Below are 13,543 nucleotides of genomic sequence, written 5' to 3'. Positions count from 1 at the left end.
ACCGCCTCAGGGAGCGCTTTCTTGCACACCGAGCCCAAGAAACACAGGGAAAAGGCGGCTTTCGGGAGGTTGCCAGCAGGAGCACCTTTTGAAGGAAGAGACATAAGGTTTCCCGTACTCACCTTTTCTGCCAGCGCTTCTTCCAGCGTGGTCAAGGCAGTGTCTGTGTTCGTGGTGTCAGCCTGCAAGGATTTCACCCGGTCCTTCAAGCTGCTCATCTGCTTCTCCTTGTCTCTTAACTGTTCTTGGAGATTTTCAATCTTAAAGAGGAAGAGTAAATTTTAAGGACAACAGCAAGCAAAACCACCCCAAATCATCTTAGGAGTGCGTATTTCTTAAAGCAAAGGAAGTAGACAAGTTCTTACACTCCTGCCATCAAACCATCAAGCAATGCAACCGAACCCACCAAATACCAGCACTGAATCAGGAACCTTTCCAATGATCAGGAAAGAATTCAGAGCAAGAAAGTCTAAACAATATTTACAAGTACAACATAAAGAAAGGGTATTACTCCTAATCTCCACGGATGCTGGGCACTGTGTGACTAGAGGATGATCAATGTATAGAATCACAGAATGTCAGGGTTTGGAAGGGACCTCTAGAGATCATCTAGTCCAACCCCGTTGCCAGAGCAGGATCCCCTAGGGCAGCCACACAGGAATGCATTCAGGCGGGTTTTGAAAGTCTCCAGAGAAGGAGACAACAACAAGAAAGGAAAAAAGCTAAGAAAAACATTACTACGTATGTAAATCAAGAAAGGTACTTGATAATTAAGAAGTTGTGAACAAGTATTATTTTTATTGGTAGTATCATTTTCTTCACTGTACTGGCATGTTGCTTTTTTGTCTTACATGGTGGTTTGCTATATGATGGACTAACACAAAGCACCATTCACTAGGTAGGAAATACATCAGCCTTGTTTCCTGCCAGTGTACAATTTGATCAGTTTATGGGTTCTGAATGCATATTTTGACAGACTGAGACAATCTAATGCTAAACCCACTTTATGCATACACACACATCACAAGAAACAGACACACCAGCATTATGATACCCTGTCAAAAACAAATTTATCAGCAAAGGATGGGTACACATTTCTCAGTTGCTTTTCGTTGTTGCTGGCAAGTTCTTCTTGCATCAGTAAATGTCCATCATGAACTGGTGAATAACATGTGGCATGTACAGTATCTTATCTCCAAAACACTTGTAGCAAGATACTCTTCCAAAAACATTTGTAAGAAATAATGTAACCAGACAAACTCAAAGGCTATCTGGTCCAGTATTTAGTAAACCAAATGGAAGTATTAGCCTTTTTGTTTCATCTGTCAAACAGCAGTTAGCAGCTCCTCAGTTAGTATAAATACTCCTTCTAACCCCGGGTTTTACCAGCCTCAGGAAAAACTGACATGCTGTGATTAGAGTGAAAATGGCTATTTAGACGTGTCCATTACGATTTTGCTATCTCTATTAAAATCACATCTGGAACATAATTTTAGAAAACGGTCTGGATCTGTAATGTAAACGTACAAGACTTTGCAGGAGGCTGAACATCTAGTCACAAATAATGCTAGATGTGTTACAAGTGGAAGCTAGGAGGAAGAAAAACCCAATTTAGGGAAACCCTTCCTAATGTTCCTCTGTAACCCATGGTCACAGAAGGAGTCTTTTGGTATAAGATTCTTCATACCAGGCTTTATTTCTCTTAATGCAAGCACATATGAAACTTAGAATCCAGCTTTGTACACAATCTATATATTACTGAGGAACTATCTAAGTCTTGTTGTTGTTTAAGGAATGAACTGAAATTGGGTTTACTTTATCTTTGTAACTCATTTGCATTAGAAAAAAAGCACCTCCAAAAAAAAAAAAAAGACCGCCAAGTTACGCTTAAAAATTAAATTGGGGCACAACACAAATAATACTAAAAACCAAATTTTAAAAGGCACCAATACTCTTAACTGGTGATGTATCATGTGATTCAGAAATAACTGCAGAAATTGAAAATTCCTTCTTTATACATTCACATCTATTATTTAATGCCTTACTAGCATACGCTTGTAGCCCATGGAGCTTCAAAAAGAACTCTACTAGTTCTGACTGAAAAGTTCTCCTGGCGCCCACGTATACAGCTACCAAGGAGGTAACATCTCCACGGGTAGCCTACGTGGCTGCTTTTGACCTTACAAGCTTTCAGTGTCCTCAGGTGTCTAGACAGGCTGGGTGTTTAGACAGCCAACCATGAAAATATACTACAAAGAAACCTGGGCTATTCTTAGACTCATGTTTACTTCTGGAGGCAAAACACTCTCAGCAGAGGCTCCAACTGGCTGAAGAGGGGATAGTGCAGAGTGACTTTCTGTTTTGAGCAAACCACACACAAGAGACAGTTAAATAATTTGGCCTCAGCATATATGAAGACGCTTGCCAAGGCAGCACAAGCGTTTGCACAAGCACAGCATGAATTTTCATGTTTCAGTTTACTGTGACCAGAGTAAGATGACACCTGTACGACATACGACCGCTGCATCTTCCCATTGCAACTGCACCTTCCTGTACACAAAACCCTCCCACGACGTAATGTGTAGAAGCTGAATCTGTCTACTCGTTCAGTTTGCATGCATACTTCTCAGGCTGGAGTAATGAGTGGTGTTTTTAATACCATTCAGGGAACAGCAGGTAGATTAAAATGTTCTAAGTCATACTAATATCTAGGCACTACCTAAAAACCTCACTCTACCTGTGACTGTGCCTTTTGCAATGTCAGATAAGCGATAGTCCCTAAACAGGGACATGATCCTTAAACTACAGAAAACTGGAACTGGCACAATATGTCAAAATTGAAACATTCCTATAAAAACAGATGCAAAATTTCCTTATGAAAACACAATCAACAATTAATCAACTGCTTTTATTCCATTTTTCTCCCAAATCTTCACTACTGTAACAAACAACTGTCAGTTCTCCAAAATTATATAATCTGAGGAAGAAAGCAGAGTCTACATTTTGCCCATATAAATAATGAAGAATTTTGCTCTAATGCCCTTGTAAGTAGTTCCAAAATCTTCATCAATAAGAATTTACTGAATTTACTCTTTTTCCAACATCACCAGTTGTCAGGCACTATCATGTTTCAACCTGGGCGATTTATTCCTAGTTGTTTGGAACTAATTATTTTGCCTTCTAGCCCTGAAAGCATAGCAGCAGAAGCAAGAGAAGTTTCCTCTGGCATTTTGTTGCAAAGGCAAGGAAGCATTCTACTTTTTGCAAATACCAGTCTCACTGAAAACTCCAAGCAAATACAAATTAAAAACAGTCCAGGGATTTAAACCAAACAAGACGTATCTACTTTAATACCCATCAAGGCCAGCATTCCCAAATTCCTCTGCTTAGAGGTTACTATTAGTTCTTTTGTATCACGCTTGAACCAAGAAATCCTTCTGCAGAACCATCATCAATCCCAGGATATGTGGAAATTGAACACTTGGAAAACAATATCTATTGTACCAGTGACTTCCGAACAAATGAAGTGGGTTTGTGAACTGGTCATTCAACCAGTTTTTTTTCTCCCCACCCTGTTATCCGAAAAGAATACTTTTCCTCTGCAGAATATTTATTTTTAATGAAAGATCAATATTTTACAATAACTTTTTCATACCCTTGGTTGTAACAGAATTAACTGCATTTATGTTTCATTTCCCACTTTCAATTTCTTGCTACTCTGTTTGACTTCTAAAAGGAATAAAGTGGTGAAAGAAAAAAAAAATCAAAGTGGTAAAAGCCCTTCAATTATTCATTCTGAGCCAATAAAAGTGAAACAAGCCTTTTAGAAACATGAAGATCCAATAATGACTGGAAATACTTTAAAATTGCAAAATGCCTATTTTGAAGTCAAGACCTTTTTCAACCTGAGAAAGTTCATTGCATATTCCACTCTTTGTGTGTATCTCCAACATTTAGTAACTAGCTATATTAGTTACCAGCAGACAAATCTTTCACTGTACTTTTTTTCTACAAATAGGCAGAAATGTTTTTGCTTGTAATCTTCACTTGACTTCCCCAGTGCAGTTCCGCAAAGAGATTGTTTTGATGGGTAACATAATATCTTCATCATATTATAGACTGAATATACAGACAACAATCAATTTAACACTTCATAATATTTCTGGATTATATTACAAGAGCAGACGTACAAAAGAATATCTCTGTTAAGCCTCCCACTTCTTCAATCCTAGATTTCATTTAGTGGATGCAGTACTGTGAAAAGAGTCTAAATAATCAGGTGGGTTGAGAGGTTTTCTGTTCTATTCCCATGGCACAGCCATCCAAACAAACAAAAACTTCATGTAAGCTGTGAGTTTTCCAAACGCTTCTTCCTTGGCTTTATAAAAGGCACTATTGGTCACTTCAGCTCCAGAGTCAACAACTACAAGGTGATGATGGGTTCTCATTGATCATCAGCACAGGTGATTCTGTCTGTGTCAGGAATATTAACATGAGGACAAATAAAAGCTTTTGTGGAAGAGAGAATGGGCAGGTAGGCAGGTATGGGATGACAGAACAGCTGTAATTCTGTCTAGCTGGAGACACACCACTCCGTGCAGTGTAATATCATAAGAAAAAATTGACAGCCTGCAGTCATACTCAATTTTGGTAGAATCCCACAGCATTTGAAAAGCTGAGAAAGGTGGGCTTGCGTCAAAATTGGGATGAGAAAATAACAGTTACAAAAGACATGATCACATTGCTGTATCTGACATAATAAAAAGTCTGATGCTTCAGAAGAAGGGGCAACAGGCTTCCTCTAGAAAATTGAGACAGACATGAATTCAAGAAATTTTGTTCTTAAAATGTATTTATGACAGGTCACCTTCCAAAGTTCAAAAGTTCAAAAAAGTTCAAAAGTTCAAAGTTCCTTCCAAAGTTCAGCTGAATTCAGTATTCAGTTACTTTATGATCCAACCAATTGATATAAATATGGTTAAATTGTTGTCAAGTTATATTCAGAGATTTTTGGGTTTGAATCATTGTACTAAAAATTAACCTTCAAGTAGTTTGCATACCCAGTGAGGAGTGGATGAATTTTTATTTTGCCTCTCAAGAAGGTTTTCTTTTTACTGGTGCTCTACTTCAATGCTTATCTGGGACATTACTTGCAACACCACTTTGGAATATCATTGCTCACTTCAGAAATGCCCTGATGTTGTTGAAGCTAACATAGTGGGATTCTGATACAGCTTAAACTGGTACATCTTACACAGTCATTCATAGCTTCTGGTAGTCAGGTCCAGTTAAAATACAGAAGAGCTCCCATGAAAAAAAAGTCGCTTGCTTTCTCAGAAGATAAAATCTTTTTGTCATTTTTACTCTCATGATCTCCAATCTGCAAAAATTCATTTGAAAATAGCATGAAGTTCACCAGTGCTTAGTCTTAAAAATAAGAGCATTTTGTTGCCATGGAGCTTAGAAAGCATAGAGAATTTATTTTTGTGATTTCTACTTAAAATAAAACCTAAATTGTCAAATAATGTCAAATGTCAAAATGTCAAATGTATGGACAGCAAACTGGCATATTGCTACTGCTTCAAACAGAAGAAACTTTCACACAGAGAAAACTAAGCTTAAGAAAACTTATCTAGGAATAACAAGACACCTAATGCAATTAATGCTTTAATGCTTTATTCTTGACCTAACTTCACAAGCACACTTACGCAACAAGGTTGATGTGAGAAAAGAATGGTATGCAGGAAGAAGCGCTGCTACAGCAAAAATTCACTTAACTTGTACAGACAGTTAATTATTTTGTACCTTTGGTGAAGGAACAACAAACAACTGACATCGATCCACTGACACTCTTCTCTTTCCAGTGCTTCTTCATACAAAGTTGCTTTGCAAATAGATTTATTTCAGCTAGAAAAATAGTTCACCTATGTTTACATAAATAATCTCTAAGGGCATTAATTTCCATCCCTTTGTTTCTTTTTATCCTCCTTTCTTTTGTATACCTAATCAGCCTCTGGTAGCACCAGTTCGCTGACAGATCACTGCGAAGTAGAACTAACAAGAACTGTCACCATCAACTGAATTGTAATTACTGTATCTTGCAAATAGTAAAGAATTTTTTCTGTACTGCTGTATTCCTTATAACAAACAGTATTTAAACCAAATGTTTTGAATCATATTCTGAGAATACTACTACAATGTTTGCAATCTTTCTGTCTTCTTAGCAAATGGCTTGAATGTCCTTCAAACATTCTAACACAATTTTGCCACTAAAGTTTGCTGTTTCTGAAAACTGATACTGAGAGGCATTCTCCTTACAAGCTTCTAAGGAGACTCCAGCACAATTTAAGACTGAAGACTGATTTGTGAATTGGTAAACGCCCTGAAATTCACATTTTCAGGGAAGCCAATGTGTATGTTCTTAAGCATTGTCTCAGCTCCATAGCACTTGCCTAGAAAATATTATGTATTAGCAATGACTCACATCCTTAGTCAGCTGTAAAACAGTTAAATTTAGTTAAGGAATTGCTTCATTCTAAGGAGGTTCAATGATATCAATATCCTAACTTAGAGTCAAAATCAGTCTTCACATTGGAAAATCCTATCATGGACACTTGCCAATACAAGAGAGGGTTGTGAACTGAGGAGTGCAAGCAGGAGGCGCTCTTTCCAACCCGCCAGTACCGGTTATGTCTTGGAGCATACAGGCTTTAATATGAACGGACAATACTGTATATAAAACAGGATTAAATAACAAAAGCATAAAAGTTGGTCATAAAAGATTTGTTCTGGCAATATGTGAGCCAGATCATTAAGTACATATGGCTAATTTCTAATCCATAAAAATAATCTCTATAACTCTTTCATCTTAAAGCTTCACTGGGTGACCTCTTGTTTTTGCTGGTATTCATCAGGTAAGAGAATATATCTATTATCCGCCACCACCACCTTTAACCTGGGTCATTTGTTAAAAGTCAATTTGTTGGTTTTGGCTTGAGAGCAATACTTCATTCACTCAAGTAGTTCAGAAAAGAACATTGCTATCTTAAATAGCATAACAAATTCATTTAGACTTTGCTTCTCCTCTTCAATGAAATCCTAAATTGATATATTACTCACTTATTTCCTATATGTTAAAATGTCACTTATAGTGAGAAACATAATTGAAATCATATTGTAATTTATTCCACAATCTAGTTATGGATAACACCAATTTTGTTGAAATCCTGGCCTAATCATGCAGAATAACATCATGCTAGTTCTTTCATCTGTATCCTGACGTTATGATCCAATCTCTGACTATGCTTTCTAAAGTTTTACTCATAAGACTTGTAAAATCAGAAAGATTAAAAACTCCCAACTAAAATTTTGGGGACATTTGCTCCCTCCTCTTCCAAGTCCCAGAAAATACTTTGGCCACACACATGCACAGATTTGATTTAGGAAAGTTCATTACAGAAAAAACTACAAATACTGTAATTTGGAGTATTTTCATATCGATGGTTCCCAAATGTTCAAAATAGGAAAACCAAAACTACTTCATTGTGGAAGGCTGATAAAACAAGGGGAAAAGTTGGAACCAGTAAATGTTAATTAAAATGTGATATTCTGTGTTGTAAGAAGCAGAATAAAACTAAGAAGTTGTGACATTGCTTTTAGAATAGCTCAAGCTTCACAAGTTTATACAAAAATTTAAAATGTGTGAAGTGAGAAACTTAGTATATTATGAATTAAAATTCTTTTCTTGGCTAAACCAAGTACAGTATTTCATTGGTAATTATCGTGAAACAAGCATTCCTCATTCTATGGCAGCTTGACCTCAGAGACTCAGGAATACTGATGCTATTTTCCTGACTTTAGGTTTAGATTTTTGGTCCTACACAGAGGAAGGAAAGCTACTCACATATCCCTGCTTAGATACATACACAGCACAGTGCTACACAGCACACTCTCATTACAGAAAAAAGGGTGACGAGAAAAGACATGAAGAAAGGAAAGGCTTAAGTCATTACAGCACTGAGATACCCAAGAATGGAAATGAGGGAACAGAAAAGACCAAGCATTGAGGCAGGCCAGTGGGTAGGATGGAAACATGGGATTTAATGTTGACTCTAAAGGAAATCCTCACAGAAAACTAAACTCCATTTACATTATCATTTAGGCTCACTCAGGCAGAAGGCTGTACAGCTTGAACAAAGATTTTAAATGAGATTTGGATTCAGATACTCAAATTACTTTGTCCAAATCACTGATTTATTAAAATGACCAAAGAAATATAGTAAGTTAAAACTGGCCTAAACTAGAGGGGAGAGCTCTGGAAAATAGAGATGCTTCTAATCCCAGTGTAAAACAAGCCCAGTCAACTGTCATTGTCCCATTTCATTCTCCTAGAAAAAATATCGAGTGAGGAGTAGAAAGGGATTACGAAGTCATACTGCAAATAGTAAACAAGAGGGATTCTGTGTGTGTATGCATGCGTGTATTCTTCAGTATTTAGCTATCACTGCTCTTAAAGAATTACTTCAGAACACACAATGGTAGGTGCCAAAATATCAAACTCTCAAATAAAATGCTTTCATTGCCTGTGTCCAAAAAAAAAAAGAGCAAAAGAATTTAAGAACCCAATGTACTAAACTAGTACCATCATTTCCTTATATTCTTTCCCATGTTATACCACAGATTGCTTTAGGCATACCAACACTCCGACCTGTACTGAAAATAAAGGCTGGAGTGCAGACAGAGCGGTCTTCTTTATGCAGAAGTTCTGTCTTTAGACCTGTCCTCCACCCACCTTTGCTGGAAGGTAAGCAAGCCCTTTCATCATGCAGAGGAGTGTCCTAATTATCAAATGCATGCTACTCTGGGACAAGGTGATCTTAGTTTCTCCTGGTGACGCTACTTCATCCTGATCAGTTTTCTTATCCTTTGGATAAGTGAGATCACAGGCTTGAAAGCTATTCATATAGTTGTGCCTTACGACAGTCCTAATGACTGTATAAATATTGTGCAGAGACCCAGCTTAGAAGACTGTCTAGCCTAGTGGGTTCAAAATTCACTCTTGAATCCAGGAAATTATTGATTTAAACTGAAAAAAATACTTCTTCCTTGTTCTAGTGAAGATCCCTAAGTTGGCTAACACAATCACTAATGTCTGTTCCAGACACAGCTCAGACAATCCCTCCAAGGGCAGAAAACGCCTGGATGCCTGGTGACCAAAGCATTGGAAATTTTGAAGTCTTGCAACCCAGAGAGCAATGAAAAGCCGTATGAGGAAGACTGATGTAAGCAACCTCAAAAATGGCATACGCCCTCTGCTTTTCCTGTCTCTTCAATCATCAGGAACTTTATCTAGTACGACAGTGAATATACCAACAAAGCTCGTTAGCTTTATCTTGCCAGAAAAACTACATGTTTAATTTATAATGAAGCCAAGAGGCCCCACAGTTGGCTGTTCGCCCAGATCCCTTCAAGAAAACAGAATTTGTCAGTCCCACTACCTATGAGTAATGTTCCATCATGTCAATCAAAAGGTTATCTCAAGCCACAAGAAGGACGTAATATTAAAACGACTGCCCTCTTTGAGGGACATCGGAAAAAAAAAAAAGATTCCTTCCGTAGATGACATATTTGCTGAATTATGGTTTCAGTTTTCTGGAACACTGGAGCACAGATAATATTAGAACCTTCAGTGGAGTTTTCTCTTAACTTTGCTATTGCCATCAATCTTACATGACAGGATTACAGCAACATATATGTTTTAAAATCTACATTAGCCAGCTACAATTGCTGAACTACAGAACTAACATTGTCAACCTCACAGTCCTGTTTTCCTTCTTCATTTGAACCTACTTATCTAAAAGGAGGAGTGGATATTCATTACTTCAGGAAAAAAAAAAAAATCAAGTACTTTAGTTACTACAGGCAACTGGCAAGATTCTTTAATAACATCAATATAAATTGAGAGAGTGCTCCTTACATCATTAGATCTCAAAATAAGAAACTGGCTTGCTATCTTTTGCACACATCAGAATAACAATTTTTTTAAAAGAATATTACCATGCATCTGGGAATATATGTACAGATGCTACATATGATCCAGATGTTTTTATTTTTATTGTGGTATCACAAAATGCTCCAAGCAACAAAGGGGGTTAATTAAAAAGAAAGCAGCATGTTCTCCCTTTACATAAAAATTTATTTTGAATCAGGTACGTTCCCCTAACATAGCTGCTGCACAGGTAGCCATAACTCTGTACTTAAAATTACTGTAATAGCATAAAATCTGTTTTGTGTAAAATGAATTTTTCAAATTTAACTTGCCTCCTTCACTAGTTATGCCTCCTTCACTAGTTATGTGCCCCACATAATTTACTAAACAATATCCAAGTGCATGTTAGGCACCTATGAGTAAATTCACTCACAGATTTCACTGCTCTGAAATTTGAAGTGATTTTTATGCAGGCCTATTCAAAAGCTGCCTGGACATGGTCCTAGGCAATCAACCCTAGCTAGCCCTGCTTGAGCAGGGGGGTTGGACAAGATGATCTTCAAAAGGTCTCTTCCAGCCTCAACCAGTCTATGTTGCCGTGAAGACAATTTGCCTGAAAACTAGAAATCCACTGAACAAACACCCTTAGGACTTGAAAGTCTCATGCTTCCTTTACTGATGTTCAATGCAAAAACATCTGATAGCATTCTTCAGCAGTAGAATTCTGTGCTTAGGACAAGCTTTACTAAGTCTCTGACTTCTGGTTTAATGGCATAAAGCAATTCAAACTCTTCACTACGGAGCCAAAAATGCCCAGGAGGCAATTTGTTTTCAATTACTAAGTATGAAATATCCAACATTCATACAAGTGATCACGTACTGTTTATTGTGAGCTAAACACAATACACCTGTTACTGTAGGCTATGAACTCACTGGTGAGGGCCATAACAGCACCCAGCTTAGCTGTGAATTGTGTGTTCCTTTGGAAGTCACAAGCCCTGACAACGAGAATATTGGAGTGCATTTCAAATTACAAGGCATCTGCCAGGATTGATCTGGATTAGGCAAGATGATCAAACGCATATTCCTTGTGTCCGTCCCTGCCACCTCTACCAGCACCTGTAAACTATGGACTGTCTGCCATTGAAAATACCATCTGAAGCTAAGCTTGCAGACCATTTGAACCCATATTCCAAATTGGAAATATGTATGTTATTATATGGCTCGGAAAGAATCAAAAAAGATCAAATCTCATGAGCCAAAGCTTCTCCTGAGAGGGAAGGAATCTTGCTGACATTGAACCAGAAGCTGCTGTAATAAACTCAAAGATCTATATGGTAATCAGTCACCTGTAAAACTAAATTAGCAAAGAGATGAAAAGTGGTACAAAGAAACTGACCTAATAATGTCTTTTAATAATGTTTTCTTAGCCATACACGCATAGAAGAAAAAAAAAAGAGATACCTCATGCCATCTGAGCTGGGCTGCAATTGCTCTGAAAATCTCAATGGATTCTCAGAGAAGGGGAGAGTCAAAATGAAAACACGTTCCTTACCCTTCCAAAGTGGCCATGGCTCACTGTAAAACGAAAATAAATTGTGTTGTGTTCTCATACCTCTTAAATTAAGCAACTAATCTCATTTCTGAATGGCAGACATGAAAAAATCTCACAGGATAATGATGATGAATTTTAATTCACATAATGAAGCCTCTTCAGTCTTCTTTGGCACTGTCATTGCTACCACAAGATTTTATCTAGTGGTATTTTGATAGAGATGAAGGATTAAAGACTTGTCTAATTTTTCCTATTTTTACTCTAACTGAAGATAGCACCTTTATCTAAAAATCCCATCCCATATGGCAAAGTAATTCTGAGAGGATACTCCTGAAAAGAGAAAGGACTTTGGCATCTTGGAGACACAGGGTAACAAATTAGGCAGAACAGTTTCTGGAAACTTCTAAAAGCCATAAATTTCAGCTTGTTATCTGCAGCCGTAGGCGGCAAGCCTGTAAGAGAAAGGCTTGAATCGAAGAAAAGCAGCAGTGGAAGAGGTCTGATATCCCTTCAGGGATGTGGAGGCACAAGTTCCCCATGATCCTCCAGGACACATCTTTGAGGTCATGTCTGTCAGTTTTAATAAAGAAGTTTTAATAAAGAAGCCTGTGGTGTCTGAAATCTCTGAACTGGGTTTGGAAGCAGTTCAGTGGCGTGCCATGAGACCTGGAGTAAAGGGAGCAGAAGTATGACTTTTTTTTCTGTCAGAGGGGCATATTTACAGAAATACTCTTGTATTTGCACTGCTTGTTAAGCCACAGAGTTCCTGAAGTAAAGTACCTATTTCATCAGTTCTAGGTGAGCAGTAAGCCGAGCATATCTGCCTTCTACTTCCCCACAGAAGCTGGGCTGATGAGCAAACTAATACGATACTGGAGCACCGTAATGTGCTCCTCCTTAAATGTGCATGATTTGAGCATGTAAAAAGCAGAGAATAAGCTTCCCCATAGGCATGTTACAGAGGTAAAAAACTATCTGCAGTCTTAAATAAGAGAGCATATGCTCATCCACTTCGAAAATGTACACGTAGACCATCTCAGTCAGGGCAGTCTTACTTTGTGCTTTGCGGTCTCTTTGCAACCAGAGACACACGCTGCAGTTTTGAACAGGCCATCGCCTACAGTGTTAATACTACAGCATTTTTAAGGACTAAATGTCATTATAGAGAGCTTCAAAGGAATATCTACAAGTCCATCCTGCATTTTGCTAATTCTTAGAAAACCATATATTCATCCGTCTGGTAGGCAAGTTTAAGGTCACACTTTGGAAGATGAAACTATCATAAGCTGAATTAAATGTTTGAAAATGCAGTTCCTTCTCTGTGCTCTCTCATCTCTTCAGGGTTAGAGCACAAAAGCTGCCTGAGGAGGCAAATCTACTTCACATAGGAGGGAACGGAAAGAAAATAATCTTTAAAGTACAAACATCAAACTTTGAAAGTTATGACTACAAAACCAACAATGCTGTTGTAGTAACTATGATCACTGCTGATTTTAAACTAAATTATAAATTCCATTTGCAGTTCAGAATACCCCTTATCATTAGGCACAAGGTGTTTATTTTGATTTCTAAGCGTTTGGAAAAGCAGAGGGCATTTATTTCTTCTGGAGAAAGGCTACTTATCCAAAAGAGCAAGAAAATTGCACTTGGAGTCTTCCTGAATACTAGCTGAACAAGTCGGCACAGCAACAACAACAACAAAATCTGTGTTCTTCCTTTATCACAGGTCAATTATCACATAGCACATGGGGAGCTGCCAAAAAACACTGCTATGTTCAGACACTAAAACTTGCGTTTTATTTGCCTGCAGCTGCATTGCACAATGAAGGGACTGTTAAAACCCCCTCCCCAAGAAAAAATATGCAGGCCAAAGCAAGGGGTGATTGATTCACTGCCTTTTTTATTTTCCTCTTTCAGGGTAATTGTTACTTATCTTTTGTCCCAAAAGCTATTTCTCTAAAATGTTTTGATTGCAAAGTATTGATTTTTTTCCCCTCTAT

General features: G+C 37.7%; 1 protein-coding gene across 1 annotated transcript in view; it reads right to left on the bottom strand.

Annotated features, from left to right (window-relative positions):
* Positions 1-122: 122 nt before the first annotated feature.
* The window catches only part of LOC104278101 (ELKS/Rab6-interacting/CAST family member 1-like), a gene marked incomplete at its 3' end in the record, with an annotated part of 32,942 nt that continues 19,521 nt past the window's right edge, over positions 123-13,543 (bottom strand). Inside the window, exon 6 of the mRNA XM_009874974.1 lies at positions 123-260. Within this exon, the coding sequence (XP_009873276.1) occupies positions 123-260 (138 nt within the window). The remainder of the gene's footprint in view (positions 261-13,543) is intronic.

This window comes from Apaloderma vittatum, unplaced genomic scaffold, assembly GCF_000703405.1.
Source record: "Apaloderma vittatum isolate BGI_N311 unplaced genomic scaffold, ASM70340v1 scaffold44458, whole genome shotgun sequence".
NCBI classification, from domain to species: domain Eukaryota; kingdom Metazoa; phylum Chordata; class Aves; order Trogoniformes; family Trogonidae; genus Apaloderma; species Apaloderma vittatum.
This window is presented reverse-complemented; position numbering and strand designations above follow the sequence as displayed.